The sequence below is a fragment of the Muscardinus avellanarius genome, assembly GCF_963383645.1.
Source record: "Muscardinus avellanarius genome assembly, chromosome: 3".
Lineage (NCBI taxonomy): Eukaryota > Metazoa > Chordata > Mammalia > Rodentia > Gliridae > Muscardinus > Muscardinus avellanarius.
The window spans coordinates 20,811,547-20,827,284 of NC_137788.1; the positions used below are offsets into that span (position 1 = coordinate 20,811,547).

The 15,738-nt window shown below is 45.9% G+C and overlaps 1 protein-coding gene across 1 annotated transcript in view; it reads left to right on the top strand.

Annotated features, from left to right (window-relative positions):
- Nucleotides 1-15,738, top strand: part of CATSPER4 (cation channel sperm associated 4) — a gene marked incomplete at both ends in the record, with an annotated part of 30,234 nt that overhangs the window by 1,301 nt on the left and 13,195 nt on the right. The window contains 5 exons of the mRNA XM_080691356.1: nt 5,993-6,094; nt 12,403-12,500; nt 12,665-12,785; nt 12,890-13,023; nt 14,844-15,018. Of these exons, the coding sequence (XP_080547482.1) occupies nt 5,993-6,094; nt 12,403-12,500; nt 12,665-12,785; nt 12,890-13,023; nt 14,844-15,018 (630 nt within the window). The remainder of the gene's footprint in view (nt 1-5,992; nt 6,095-12,402; nt 12,501-12,664; nt 12,786-12,889; nt 13,024-14,843; nt 15,019-15,738) is intronic.

Below are 15,738 nucleotides of genomic sequence, written 5' to 3' on the forward strand. Positions count from 1 at the left end.
TCTGGGCCAGGTGCTGACTGCTCAGTGCCGAGGTCCTGGCTATAAGCTGAGCAGACCTGGTTCCTGTCTCAGACAGATGCAAACCAGACAGAACGCCTGACTATCACAGAGTATATGGGAGCTCAAAGAAGGCAATCAAATCTAATTTGGGAGGTCATGAGAGGCTCCCTAGAGAAGACGACACTTAAGCTAAGGACAAATGAGTAGGAGTTGACTCAGCAAAGAGAGATGGAGCTGGGCCTGGTGACACACACCTATCATCCCAGCTGCTCAGGAGATGAATCCCAAGTTCAGTGCCAGCCTGGGCAAATCAATGAGACCCCTCTGTCTCAAAATAAAAAAAATTTAAAGGGCTGAGGATGTAGTTCAGTGGTAGAGTGCTTGCCTAACATGCTCAAGGTTCTAGGTTTGAGCTTCAGTACTACAAAATTAAGGGAGGGGTGGGGGAGGGAGAGAGAATGTGTTTCAAGTAAAGAAACAGCATGGGAGAGAGTTTTGTATGTTCACCTTGAGGTTCAGTATGACTTTGATATTATTCTTGTTGCTTTAATTTCTTGCAAAGACTATTCATGAATATATTGTGTTATTTAAAATCAATATTGAGCTGGGCATGGTGGCGCACGCTTGTAATCCCCTCGCTTAGGAGGTGGAGACAGGAGGATCGCGCTGGTTTGGAGCCAGCCTCGCTGGCTTAAGAGATCCTGTTTCCAAATAAAGAAATATAAAATAGGTCTGGGAGTGTAGCCCGGAGGTAGAATGGCTTCCAAGAATCCCAGTACCACCAAAATAAATAAATAAATAAATAAATAAATAAATAAATAAATAAATAAATAAATTCAGACTGGAGATGTAGCTCCATTATAAAGTGCTTGCCTAGCATACATGAGGCCCAAGGTTCTATCCCAGCACCGCAAATATAAATAAATTAAATATGTCCTATGTGGTAGTGTCAGCTGAATTCAGAAATGTGGTTAGTGGTCAGATCACACAGGATCTTCATGCAATATTAAGAAAGATGGACTTATTCTATGTCACTGGAAAGCCACAGAAGGAGTTAAAGCATTGTAGTGAAACAGCCAGACACATATTTTTAGAAAGCTTGCAATTGCCAGGCGTGGTGGCACACGCTTTTAATCCCAGCATTTGGGAGGCTGAGATAGGAGGATTGTGGTTCATAGACAGCCTCAGCTACTTAGTGAGGCACTTTGGAACTCAGGGAGACCCTGTTTCAAAATAAAAAATAAAAAATAGAGCTGGGGGTGTAGTTTAGAGGTAGAATGCCCTGGGCTTCATCCCCAGTACAAAAAAAAAAAAAAAATAGAGCTGGGGGTGTAGCTCAGAGGTAGATGCTCCTGGGTTCTATCCTCAGTACGAAAAAGAAGAAAGAAAGAAAGAAAGAAAGAAAGAAAGAAAGAAAGAAAGAAAGAAAGAAAGAAAGAAAGAAAGAAAACAAAGAGAAAGAAAGGCTTGCAGTAGCTGCCACGGTGTTGTCTGTGAAATGGAGGGGCTCAAGGGTGGAGGAAGATACTCCAGGCAAGATCAGTTGCAGAGGTCCAAGGGAAAGATGAAGGACTTGGATCAGGACTTTGGTAGTGTGTGAAAAGAGGTCAGATACGTTCAGAAGCTCTCTAGGGGTTGAATCCTGACCGACTATATTGACATCTGACATTTAGTGAACACCTACTATGTGCTACTTGTGTTCACACGTCATTCTCTCAGGCACGCAGAGAGAGAGAGCAGGAAGTTAAGCTTCTGGCTTGAGAGAGGTGTGGGGCTGTGGTGACCGGAGGAAAACAGGTTTGGGGAGGAAGCAGAGGTCAGTTTGAGTTGCGAGGTATGTGAGGTACCTTTGCAGGATTCCTGGAGAGTGCCTGGGCTGGAGACGGACACACAAGAGTTGCCCAAGTCTACAGAGAAGAGGAGAGGGAAGAGGAGGGGAGGGGGCAAGATGGAACTCCAAATAAAGGGTGGGAAGGGAGGAGGAGGTGGAAAATAAGACTGAGGAGGAGTGGCTGGCGGCCAGGGGTGTGGAGGGGCTGCCAGGAGAGAGACAAAGAGCAGATGGCAAAGCCAGATGTGGTAAACTGAGGCACAGGAAGAATTAGAGAGCATCCCTGGGTTGGCTCTCTCCACCCACATCAGAGCCATCTCTCAGGAGGTAGAGGCAGAAACTCAACTGCAAAGCAAGGAAGGCGGGGAGATCTAATGACAAGCCAGGGATGGATCATAAACTCTGTCAGAGTGCAGATGCTGCCTTTTTAAATTACTTTTTTACTTTTGTGGTACTGGGGATTGGACCCAGGAGCATTCTACCTCTGTGCCACATCTCCAACCTTATCATTATTATTATTAGTAGTAGTAGTAGTAATTTTTTTTTTTTTTTTTTTGGTGGTACTGGGGTTCCTGGAAGCCCTTCTACCTCCAGGCTACACTCCCAGAACTATTTTTGCATTTTTATTTGGAAACAGGGTCTCCTAAGCCAGCGCGCGTGGCTGGCTTCGAACCTGCGTGATCCTCCTGTCTCTGCCTCCCAAGCGCGGGGATTACAAGCGTGCGCCACCACGCCCGGCACGTAGTAATTATTTTTATTTTTTATTTTTTTGGTGGTACCGGGGGTGAAACCCAGAGGCTTTCTACCTCTAGGCTATACTCCCAGACTTTTTTTATATTTTATTTGGAAACAGGGTCTAAGTTGCTGAGAGCCTCACTAAGTAGCTGAAGCTGGCTTCGAACCCGTGCGGTCCTCCTGTCTCAGCCTCCCAAGCACGGAGATTACAAGCGTGCGCCACCATGCCTGGCATAGTAATTATTTTTGAAACAGAGTCTCTCTAAGTTACTGAGGCTGGTCTCAAACCTATGATCCACCTGTCACAACCTCCCAAGTACTGGGATTATGGGCCTGTACCACCACGCCTGGCTAGATCCTACCGTTTTGAAATAGAATGAAATAGAGCTGGGGAAGGGGGAGAAGAGAAGGTTGAAGAAGGAGGAGAAGAAGAGAGCAGGTTGGCGAGGGAGGGAGGAGAAGAGGGAGGGTTAACGTGTTAGCTGTATGATGCTGTGACCAAAATACCTAACAAGAACAACTTAGAGAAGGAAGGTTGATTTTAGCTCATGGTTCCAGAGGTTCAGTCCATGGTTGGCCAGCTCCAAGGCAGAAGCAATATGGCCACAGGGAATGGCAAAGGCGAGCTGCTCAGCTCATGGCAGCTGGGAAGCCGAGAGGAGTGAGGACAAGGCACATCTTCCAGGGCACGCAGCCGGCTTCCTCCAGCTAGGTTCCACTGCCCAGTAGTCTATTCAGCTGTCAATGGATTAAGCTATTAAATAGATTAATCCTCAGATGAGGTCAGAGACCAATGATTCAATCATAATCCAACAGCCCCACCTCTGAACATTTCTGCATCAGGGACCATAGTGGTGTGTGTGTGTGTGTGTGTGTGTGTGTGTGTGTGTGTGTGTAGTATTAGGGGTGGAACCCAAGGCCCTATTTTATTTTTATTTGGAAACAGGGTCTTGCTAAATGGCAGAGGCTGTCCTTAAGCCTGGGATCCTCCTGTCTCAGCCTCCCAAGTACTGGGATTACAGGCATGTGCTGCCACACCCAGTAGGACTATGCTTTTAACACATAAGCTATTTGGTGGGCATTTCAGATTCAAACCATAACATATGGTTATGATCTAAAATGTAAACTATGGTTCTTATTTATGGATCCCAGTCAAAAATGCTGAAACTCTGGTTTAGGCTATACGTCCAAGAAGGTCAGATCCTAGAGGTTAGTGACAGGAGGATCCAGGTTCACGGACAGCCTCAGCTATTTAATGAGGCCTTCTGCAACTTATTGAGACCCTGTTTCAAAGTAAAGAATAAAAAATAGGGCTGGGAGGGCTGGGAGTATAGCTTAGAGGTAAAATGCCCCTGGGTTCCATCCCCAGTACCCAAAATAAAATAAATAAATAAATAAATAAATAAATAAATAAATAAATAAATAAATAAATTCAATAAAATTAAATAATCGGGCATGGTGGTGCATGCTTTTAATCCCAGCATTTGGGAGGCTGAGATGGGAAGATTGTGGTTCGCAGACAGCCTCAGCTACTTAGTGAGGCCCTCTGCAACTCAGTGGGACCCAGTTTTTTTGTTTTTTTTGTGTTAGGTCTGGGGATGGAACCCAGGGGCATTCGACCTCCAAGCTATACCCCCTGCCCTATTTTTTTATTCTTTATTTTGAAACAGGGTCTCACTGATTTGCAAAGGGCCTAAGTAGTAGCTGAGGCTGTTTGTGAACCGCGATCTTCCAGTCTCAGCCTCCCAATACTGAGATTACAAGCATGTACCACCACGCCCGGCTAAGAGACTCAGTTTCAAAATAAAGAATAAAAAACAGGGCTGGGGCTGGACATAGTGGCACAGGCTTGTAATCCCAGCATTTGGGAGGCTGAGACTGGAGGATCACAGCTCATGGACAGCCCCAGCTACTTAGTGAGGCCCTCTGCAACTTAGTGAGATCCTGTTTCAAACTAAAGAATAAAAAATAGGCAGGAGTTGTAGCTTGGAGGTCAAATGCTCCTGGGTTCCACCCCCAGACCTGCAAAAAAATAAATAAATAAATAAAAATAAGGCTAGGAATATAGCTCAGAGGTAGAATGCCCCTGGGTTCAATCTCTAGTACTGCAAATAAATACTGCTACTACTACTACTACTACTACTACTACTAATAATAATAATAATAATAATAAATAAATAAATAAAAGGGATGGAGGTATATGTAGTTCAGAGATAGAGTGCCCCTGAGTTCAATTCCCAGTATCAACAACAACAACGAAAGGAGACAGGTGACTTTAGTGAAACCAGGGTGGTGTTGGGGGCTGTGGGGGTCACAGCTCTAAGGATCCTGAGAGGAGGATAGAGGTTGGGTGGAAATGGGTTGGATCTTCTGCACAGATCCTGACTGTCCTCTGATTCGTCCACACAGGATACATGTCCTGAATCCATAAGTAGGAGGACATCAGGAGTTTGGTCAGGCCTGACCTGGGGACTTGGGGTGCTGGGCCAGCAGGAGTGGTTGGGGCAGACAGGGAAAGCCCTGAGGCTTAGTATCCTCTAGTCTCAAGGCTGAGGCCTTTTCCTCCCACTCCTGAGTCAAGTTCAGTCTCTTTCCCACCTCCGATTCCCAAATACCCTTACCTTAGAGGTTAGGGGCAAAGGCCCATGGAAGATAATCTATTTATTCATTATTTATTTATTTAACTTTTTGTGTGTGTGGTACTGGAGATTAAACCCAGAGGCAAGCCAGGCATGGTGGCGCACACTTGTAATCCCCTCACTTGGGAGGCAGAAACAGGAGGATCGTGTAGGTTCGAAGCCAGCCACATGTGCTGGTTTAGGAGACCCTGTTTCCAAATAAAAATGTAAAAAAAAAAAAAAAAAAAAGGTCTGGGAGTGTAGCCCGGAGGTAGAAGAGTTTCCAGGAACCCCAGGACCACCAAAAAAATAAAAAATAAAAAAATAAATAAACCCAGAGGCATTCTGCTTCTAAGAAACACCCCCCAGAACTGTTTTATTTCTTATTTGGGAACAGGATCTCATTAGGTTTATAAAAGTCTCACTGAAATTCAAAGGCTGTCTTCGAACCTGCGCTCCTCCTGTCCCAGCCTCATAGGCAGTGGGATTACCAGTTTGCACCACCACGCCCAGCTGAACAGCCATCCTTATCCGCCAGCTGTGCGCACATGGCGCCTCTGTAATTCCCCACCTGCAAGATGGGAATAGAACCTACTTTGCAGGATGGTGTTGATAGGCACATGAAACGGTGTCCTAGCACGGTGTGTGGTGTGGACACAGCAAGTGTGGCCCCGAGGAAAACTGAGCTGCCCAGGAAGACGAGCAGCAGACAGACAGGCCTCCGCTCCCCGCCAGACAGCCTGTCCCGGCCTCACCCGGCCCTGCTCTGACACCTCTGCCCCTCTCTTTTTCTCTGTCTTCCATGTAGAAACACTATGAGTTGTTCTCTACCATAGATGACATTGTGCTGACCATCCTCATCTGTGAGGTTCTCCTCGGCTGGTTCAATGGCTTCTGGATTTTCTGGAAGGTGAGATCTGGGACCTCCTTGCCATGGCCCCTGTTTTTCTCTGGGGATGGACCCCATCCAGTGTCTGCCGTGTGTGTGTGTGTGTGTGTGTGTGTGTGTGTGTGTGTGTGTGTGTGTGTGTAGATGCCTGTGATGCAGCACACAATAAACTGTTCTGGAAGCGCAGTCTCCCTCAGTTCCAATTCCAACCTCATTTCTACCTCCCCCAACTACTCTGTGGTCAGGTAAAGATTTCTGCATCTGAGAATTGACAGCATTCCAGAGGAGGGATCAGCAAACTTTTTCTGTAGTGTACCAGAAAGTAAAATTTATTTATTTATTTATTTTTGTGATATGGGGGATGGAACCCAGGGGCCTTCTACCTCTGGGCTGTACTCCCAGACCTATTTTTTTTTTTTTTTTTTTTTTGGTGGTACTGGGGTTCCTGGAAGCCCTTCTACCTCCAGGATACACTCCCAGACCTATTTTTATACCTTTTTATTTGGAAACAGGGTCTCTTAAGCCAGCGCGGCTGGCTTCGAACCTGTGCCATCCTCCTGTCTCCGCCTCCCAAGCGCAGGGATTACAAGCGTGCGCCACCACGCCCGGCCTCCCAGACCTATTTTATACTTTATTTGGAAACAGGGTCGCACTAAGTTGCTGAGAGCCTCACTCAGTAGCTGAGGCTGGCTTCGAACCTGTGCAGTCCTCCTGTCTCAGCCTCCCAAGCGCGGGGGTTACCAGCGTGCGCCACCACGCCCGGCCCAGAAAGTAAATATTTTAAGCTCCGCATCTCTACAGTTTCTGTTGCAATGATTTACCGCTGCCACGCAGCACAAGCAGCCATAGACAGCACAGAAAGGGTGGATTACAACGCAATTCCAAACAACTTTTTTGGGAGTGGGGAGCTTTCTTTGTTCCTCTGCATGTTTTTTAGTTTTGTTTTGTTAGTATTGGGATTGAACCCAGGGATGTTCTACCTGTGTGTGTGTGTGTGTGTGTGTGTGTGTGTGTGTGTGTTATGCGGGGTGGAACTCAGGGGCCTTCTACCTCTGTGCTATACTCCCAGCCCTATTTTATTTTTTATTCAGTAACAAGGTCTCACTAAATTGCTAAGCCTCACTAAATTGCTGAGACTGACTTCAAACCTGTGACCTTCCTGTCTCAGCCTCCCAAGTATTGGGATTATAGTTGTTCCCCACCATACCCAGCTGCCTTCTACTTTCGAGTTACATTCCCAATCCTATTTTATGTTTTGTTTTGAAACGGGGTCTCACTAGGTTGCTGAGAGTCTCAGTATTTGCTGAGGCTGTCCTCAAACCTGCAATCCTCCTGTCTCAGCCTCCTGTGTAGCTGGGACTACAGGCATGTGCCATCATACCCAACTTTATTCCAATAAAACTTTATTCACAGCCAGAGCACACTTGTGATCCCGGTATTTGGGAGGCTGAAACAGGACGATTGCAGTTTGTGGCCAGCCTCAGCTACTTAGTGAGGCCCTTTGCAACTCAGTGAGACCCTGTTTCAAAATAAAGAATAAAAAAAAAAAAGGGCTGGGGGTGTAGCTTGGAGGTAGAATGCCCCTGTGTTCCACCCCCCCATACTGCAAAAAAAAAATTATTCATGAACACTGAAATTTGAAACTCAAAGCCAGGTGTGTAAAATTTGAAATTCAAAGCTTTTAATCCCAGTACTTGGGAGGCTGAAACAGGAGGATCACAGATTCAAAGCCAGCCTCAGTGACGTTGTGAGGCTCTCTGCAACTTGGTAAGACCCTGTTTCAAAAATAAAGAATAAAATAGGGCTGGGAGTGTAGCTCAGAGGTAGAATGCTGCTGCATTTAATCCCCAGTACAACAACAACAACAACAAAAATCGATATTCATATGATTTCTCCCCTTGGCTTGCTCTACTCCAATTTATAGACTCCGTGGGATCTCTTCCCTTCAGAAGGTCTCTTCTCACCTCTCCCAGGCGAGGCTCACTTCTGCTCTGTGTCTCCACAATGTCCTGTGCTATCTCTCTCACATGGAGCCAGAATTTACTATCTAGCTCAGTGGCACATACCTGGAATCCCAGTACTTGGGAGTTGAGACAGGAAGATCACAGGTTCAAGGCCAGCCTCAGCAACTTAGTGGGACCCTGTTTCAAAATAAAGAAATAAAATAGATTTAGCTCAGCAGTAAAATACTACTAGGTTCAATCCTCTGTACTACAAAAAAAAAAAAAAAAAGTACTATTTGCCTCCCTCAAAATAGTCTGTAAGTAGCCAGTGTGATGGTGCACACCTATAATCCCAGCATTTGGGAGGCTGAGACAGGAGGATAGAAGCTTTGAGACCAGCCTCAGCAGTTTACTGAAACTCTCAGCAACCTAGGGAGATCTGTTTTAAAACAAAATAATAAAATAGGGCTGAGAGTAGCTCAGAGTTAGAATGCCTAGGTACCACAGTGGGGGGCAAAGTCTGTGAGCACAGCAGAGCAGAAACCTTGCAGCCTCAGGAAAGAGTTCTTGTATGTTATTTTATTTTAGGTGGTACTGGGGATGAGAGTGTAGCCTTCTACCTCTGGGCTACACTCTCAGACGTATTTTATATTTTTATTTGGAAACAGGGTGTCTTAAGCCAGTGAGGCTGGCTTCGATCCTTCTGTCTCCGCCTCCCAAGCGCGGGGATTACAAGCGTGTGCCACACACCCGGCGAGTTCTTGTATGTTATACCATGACAGTTTAATAGTGGATGGATGTGCCACCATGCCCATTTTTTTTTTTTTCGGGTCTGGAGGTAGAACCCAGGGGCATTCTATTTCCAAGCTACATCCCCTGCTCTGTTTTTTATTCTTTATTTTGAAACTGGGTCTCACTGAGTTGCAGAGGGCCTCACTAAGTAGCCGAGGCTGTCCGGGAACCGCGATCCTCCCGAATGCTGGGATTACAAGCGTGCGCCACCATGTCAAGTTTTATTTTTTGTTTTGAAACAGGGTCTTGCTAGGTTGCTGAAAGTCTTGTTAGATTCCTAAGGTTGGTCTAGAACCTGAGATTCTCCTGTCTTAGTCTCCCAAGTACTGGGATTACAAGCATGTACCACCATGCCTGGTTATAGATACAGACTTTAAGAGGCTAGAAGGAGCCTGGCATGGCGGTGCACACTTACATCCTACTCACTCAGGAGGCTGAGGCAGGAGGATCACAAGTTCAGTGTCACACTGGGAAACTTAGTGCGACTGTCTCAAAATAAAATTTTAAAGAGGTCTGGGGAAGTAGCTCAGTGGTAGAAAACCCCTGCATCCAATCCCCAGAAAAAACAAACAAAAGAAGGAAGCAAGGAGGACTTGTGTTTATTGGTCTGACCCCAAAACTTAAGAACATTTTTCCCTTAGTTTATTTTTTGAATATTTAATATTTGGCATATTGGTGAAATCTATTTTGAAAAGTATACACAGAATTCTTCCATTCCAACTGTTTCATCCACTTTTCCCCACCCTGTCCACTCTTTTATATTTATAGTCTCTTTTCCTCTCTTTTTTTTTTATTATTAGTGGGACTGGAAATTGAACCCAGGGTATTCTACCTTTGAGCTACACCTCCAGCCCTACTTTTTATTTTTTATTTCGAAACAAGGTGTCACTAAGTTATAGGCTCACTCAGTAGCTGAGGCTGGTTGCAAACCTGTAATCCTGCCGTCTCAGCCTCCCTCCTAAAGTACTGGGATTACAAGGATGTGTGCCACCACACTTAGAGTCTCCTGTTTATCCTCTCCGTAGTTATTTTTACAGTCACAAGCAAATAGGAATCTATTTTTAGTCCTCTCTTTCCTGGCAGTAACATAGCACTGTTCTGCACTTTGCTTTTGTTACTTACTTGCCGGATCCTGACAATCTTTCTTTTTTTTTTTTTTTTTCCAGTAATGGGAATTGAGCCGAGGGCCTCTCCCAGGCTAGGCAAGCACTCTACCACTGAATGAACCACCTAGTGGCCCCCCTCCCTGTTTCTTTTGCGGGTCTGGGGATTGAACCCAGGGGCATTCTACCTCTGAGCTACACCCCAGCCCTATTTTTCATTCTTTATTTTGAAATAGGCTCTCACCAAGTTACAGAGGGCCTAAGTAGCTGAGGCTGGCCACTAACCCATATCCTCCTGTCTCAGGCTCCCAAATGCTGGGATTACAAGTGTGTGCCACCACGCCCAGCTACAGCCCTTTTTATTTTAAGACAGGGTCTTGCCAAATTGTACAGGCTGCCCTTAAACTAACTTTCTTTCTTTCTTCCCTCCTTTCTTCTTTCTTTCTTCCTTCCTTTCTCTCTTTCTTTCTCTTTTTTATGGTACTAGGGAAGAAACCTAGGAGCATTCTGACCTACACCCCCAGACCTATTTTATTTATTTTTAATTAATTAATTTTTCTTTTTGCAGAACTGGGATTTGAACCCAGGGGCATGCTACCTCTGAGCTACACCCCCAGCCCTATCCCTATTTTTTATTATTTATTTTGAAACAGGATCTCACTAAGTTATATAGGGCCTCACTAAATAGCTGAGGCTGTCTTCAAACCTGTGATCCTCCCATCTCAGCCTCTCAAGTACTAGAATTACAAGCAAGTACCACTATGCCTAGCTTTATTTATTTTTTGAAACAGAGTCTCACCAAGTTGCTGAGGGGCTCAGTAAATTGATAAGGCTGGCCTTGAACCTGCAATCCTTCTGTCTCCACCATCACACCTGGTTCTGACAATCCTTCTCATTTGTCTTTTTGTGGCTAGTCTATAGTACTCTATAAAATGAATGCGCCATAGTCTATTTGACCTGTCTCTAATCACTGGGCACTTGGGATATTTTCAGTCTTATACAAATGACATTTTGTACCTATACTGAAGACTTGTGGGTCAGATTTTTTTTTTTTTTTTTTTTTGCAGTACTAGATGGAATCCAAGGCATTCTATCTCCAAGCTACACCTCCAACCCTATTTTTTATTCTTTATTTTGAAACAGGGTCTCATTAAGTTGCAAAGGGCCTCACTAAGTAGTAGCTGAGGCTGTCCTTAAATCATGATCCTCCTGTCTCAGCCTCCCAAATGCTAGGTTTACCATGCCCTGCTGGGTCAGATTTCTAGAAATAGGATCACTGGTCAAATTTTTCCTACAGATAAGTTTTCTCTCCTCTCCCCAATTCCTGTATGACTAAGTGCCTTATTAGACAAAAAGCTTGCAAAATGTGCTTGGTAGGCCGGGTGTGGTGGCGTACACCTTTAATCCCAGCATTTGGGAGGCTGAGACAGGAGGATCATGGTTCAAGAACAGCCTCAGCTACTTAGTGAGGTCCTTTGCAACTCAGTGAGACCCTGTTTCAAAATAAAGAAAAATAAAAAATAGGGCTGGGAGTATAGCTTGGAAATAGAATGCCCCTGGGTTCCATCCCCAGTATTAAAAAAAAAATTATTACCTGTCACTTTCCCTTGTTCTGGTACCACTATTTCACCTCTGACATGGCTGCTGAAGCAGTGTCCTTTGATGTTTTTATTAGTATTTATTTATGTATGCATGTATTTATTTATTTATTTATTATTTATTTATTTATTTTTGTGGTACTGGGGATTGAATCTAGGGCCATTCTATCTCCAAGCTACACCCCCAGCCCTATTTTTTATTCTTTATTTTGTTTATTTATTTATTTATTTTTGGTGGTACTGGGGTTCCTGGAAGCCCTTCTATCTCCGGGCTACACTCCCAGACCTATTTTTACATTTTTATTTGGAAACAGGGTCTCCTAAGCCAGCGCACGCGGCTAGCTTCGAACCTGCGCGATCCTCCTGTCTCTGCCTCCCAAGCGCGGGGATTACAAGCGTGCACCACCACGCCCGGCTTATTCTTTATTTTGAAACAGGGTCTCACTAAGTTGTGGAGGGTCATAGTTTATTTGACAAGTTGCTGAGGCTGGCTACAAACCTGCGACCCTCCTGTCTCGGCCTCCCAAGTACTGGGATTACAAGCGTGCGCCACCACGCCCGGCTTACTTTCATTCATTAATTGCAGTATGTGTCCCACAAAGGCAGGAGCACCCAAATGTTTTCAGGTCACGGTCTGTAGCACCAGCTACGGCAGCCCAGCTCAGGACTGACTGTGTGGACGCCAGTGTCCTCGCTGCGTCTCTGAGGTCGTACTTGGCTGTCGCACTTGGCGTATGGAACCATGAGTGCATGTGGGTTTTGTGGCACGTTCTGGGCGACAGCAGCGGATGTCAGCAGACTGGCCCTGCTCTGAGAACGCTGTGGGGAGGATGGACCCAGGATGCCTCCCTGAGCTGAGCCTGACAGACCCCGCTGGGGCTGCCCCCCTCCAGGACGGCTGGAACATCCTCAACTTCTTTATCGCCTTTACCTTGCTCATGGGGTTCTTCGTTCGCCAACTTAATACCATCGCTGTCACTTACACGCTCAGGTGAGCGGGGAGCTCTGGAGAGCGGGGGACCTGTCTGGACCCCAGGAATGAGAAGGGAGGTTGTTCCCAGCTGTGGCTGGGCTCTGCCCCTCTGGGCAGTGGGGGACGGAGAGGGAGGAGGGGTCTGGGAAGGGCCTGGGGCGCCCCTGAGCAGTCTGCCACAGGGTGCTCCGGCTGGTGCACGTGTGCATGGCGGTGGAGCCCCTGGCCCGGATCATCCGTGTCATCCTGCAGTCATTGCCCGACTTGGCCAACATCATGGCTCTCATCCTCTTCTTCATGCTGGTCAGTGCCCCCCCTTCACCATCCCCTCCCTGGGGCACTGGGGAGAGAAGGGCGCCTGGGGAACAGAGGCCTATGGGTCTGAGTCCCAGTGGTCTCTCCGGCAGGTGTTTTCTATGTTTGGGGTCACACTCTTTGGTGGGTTTGTGCCCCACCATTTCCGGAATATGGGGGTTGCTCTGTATACCCTCTTCATCTGCATCACCCAGGATGGCTGGCTGGACATTTACAGCGACTTTCAGTGAGTATTCAGGGTGCTTCCAGGCCCTCGTCCCAGCCAGCAAGGAACATGCTGCACTGCCGCTCCTGAAAGGCAGGGAGAGAACAGGGGCTCTCGTGAGAGCGGAGCGCCAGGGTTGCGATGAGGCAAGCCCTGCAGGAAGTGGAGCTTGAAACTGGGGAAAGGGACTCCCTGGGGTGGGGCCTCTGGGTTGTCATTTCTGCAGCCTTGGTCTCCTGAAAGTACCACTTGGCCAGGTGTGGAGGCGCATGCTTGCAATCTCTTAAGAGGCTCAGCAAGTAGTGAGACTCTCATGAACCTAGCAAGACCCCATTTCTTTTCTCTCTTTCTTTCTTTCTTTCTTTCTTTCTTTCTTTCTTTCTTTCTTTCTTTTCTTTTTTTTTTTTTTTTGTGGATCTGGGGATGGAACCCAGAGGCATTTGACGGAACTACTCCCCCTGTCCAATTTTTTATTCTTTATTTTGAAACAGGGTCTCACTGAGTTGCAAAGGGCCTCACTAAGTAGCTGAGGCTGGCTGTGAACTTGCAATTCTCCTGTCTCAGTCTCCCATGTACTGGGATTATAAGTGTGAGCCAGCATGCCTGGCTATATGAATCTTCTAATGTAGAGCCCAGCACCGAGTGCTTCTGTTTATATTACATATTTATATTATATAAGTAAATATATAATGTATAAATATTAAAATATGTGTATATAAATATGAGGAGAGAGGAGAAGACTATATTTGGGGAAAATATTTCATTGGAGATTTACGACAAGTGTGTGTGTGTGTGTGTGTGTGTGTGTGTGTGTGTGTGTGTATGTGACTAAGGATTGAACCCAGGGCATTTACTTCCAAGTTATACCCCAAACCCTATTTTATTTTTATTTTGAAACAGAGTCTTACTAGGTTAATGAGAGTCTCACTACTGTCCTCAAAACTGCAATTCCCCTGTCTCAGCCTCCCAAATACTGGGATTACAAGCATGCACCACCATGCCTGGTTTACGACACGGTATTGACAGTAGTAACTCTGCAGAGGAGATTTTATTTTACCTGTATATTTTTCTTTACCAGTAAAATTTTAAAAATATATTTTGATATATCATAGTCACACATTATAATGAAGTCTAGAGCAATGGGGACACATGTACACAGCCCTTGGCGAGCTTCCCTGCATCCCGTCCTGCTCCCTCCCCTTCCCCACACATGATATTGAGATTGTCCTTAATAATTTCATTTATGTACATAGTCAATTGAAGTGTTTTCTTCATCCAGTCTCCATTCTGCCTGTCTTCTAATCTTTCTTCTAATCTTTCTATAATCTTCTAATCTTTCTATAATGAGCTTAGGGTTTTTTTGTGTGGTCCTGGGGATTGAACCAGGGGTGTTCTGCCTCCACAATATAGCCCCAAATCTTTTTATTATTATTATTTTGTTGTTTTGAAGCAAGATCTCACTAGGTTGCTAAAAGTCTCATCATGTTGCTAAGGCTGTCCTTGAACCTGTAATCCTCCTGTCTCAGCCAGAGGCAGGTGCCATCATGCCTGGCTTGAATTATTTTTTATAATAAGATAAAACATGGATAATAAATTAAACCTGATAATACTGATGCACCAATCACCTTGCAGGGCTGGCCTGAGAGTTGGCCCGTTGGTTGGCAGCACTGGGAGTGCTAAGAGCAGGTGCTGTGTGAACCAGGAGTAGGGCGTTCAATCTACACAAGCACATGGACGCAGTGAGAAGTCCCAGTGGGCTTGGGGGCAACTTCCCCATCTCACAGATGAGGAAACAGGCTCAAAGGGCAGGGAAGTGACAGGGCCCTACCTGCCGTCTCCAGGATGGAGAGGAGGGAGTATGCCATGGAGATCGGGGGCGCCATCTACTTTGCCATCTTCATCACCATTGGTGCCTTCATCGGCCTCAACTTGTTTGTCGTCGTGGTGACCACCAATCTGGAACAAATGATGAAGACAGGAGAGCCTGGGCAACAGTATCAAATCAACTTCACTGAGGTGTGTGAGTGCTGAGTGTGGGCAAAGGGGAAGGAGGTGTGCGTGAATGCTGGCTCAGGCATGGGTGTCTGTGTGCTTGGACACTTGAGGGCCTGGAGAAGGGCAGGCCACAGACCTGGAGGCAGCAGCCTCCTATTTGAAGTGCCCCGCTGGTCCACTCACAACCAGGTCCTCTAAAGAGTTTGGATTTCCTAGATTTTTTTTTTTTTTGAGGGTCTGGGGATGGAACCCAGGGGCATTCGACCCCTGCCCTATTTTTTATTTTTTATTTTTATTTTTTGGTGGTACTGGGGTTCCTGGAAGCCCTTCTACCTCTGGGCTACTCTCCCAGACCTATTTTATATTTTTTAAAAATTGGAAACAGGGTCTCTTAAGCCAGCACGGCTGGCTTCGAACCTGTGTGAGTGATCCTCCTGTCTCTGCCTCCCAAACGCAGGGATTACAAATAACAGGGCTGGGGGTGTAGCTCAGAGGTAGAGTGCGCCTGGGTTCAATTCCCAGCACCATACATCATACAAAAATCAATCTAAGCTTCATTTCTTCTTCTGTAAAAGGCAAATCATAATAGTGCATACATAGTACGTACCTCACAGGGCTCTTATGAAGATTATATGGGTAAATGAACAGAGCTTGGCACATAGTAAGCATTAATAAATGCCAGCCAGCTACAGCACGATTCATTCAACAGTAGAGCTTCCATGAACTTGGAGAAGAACGTGA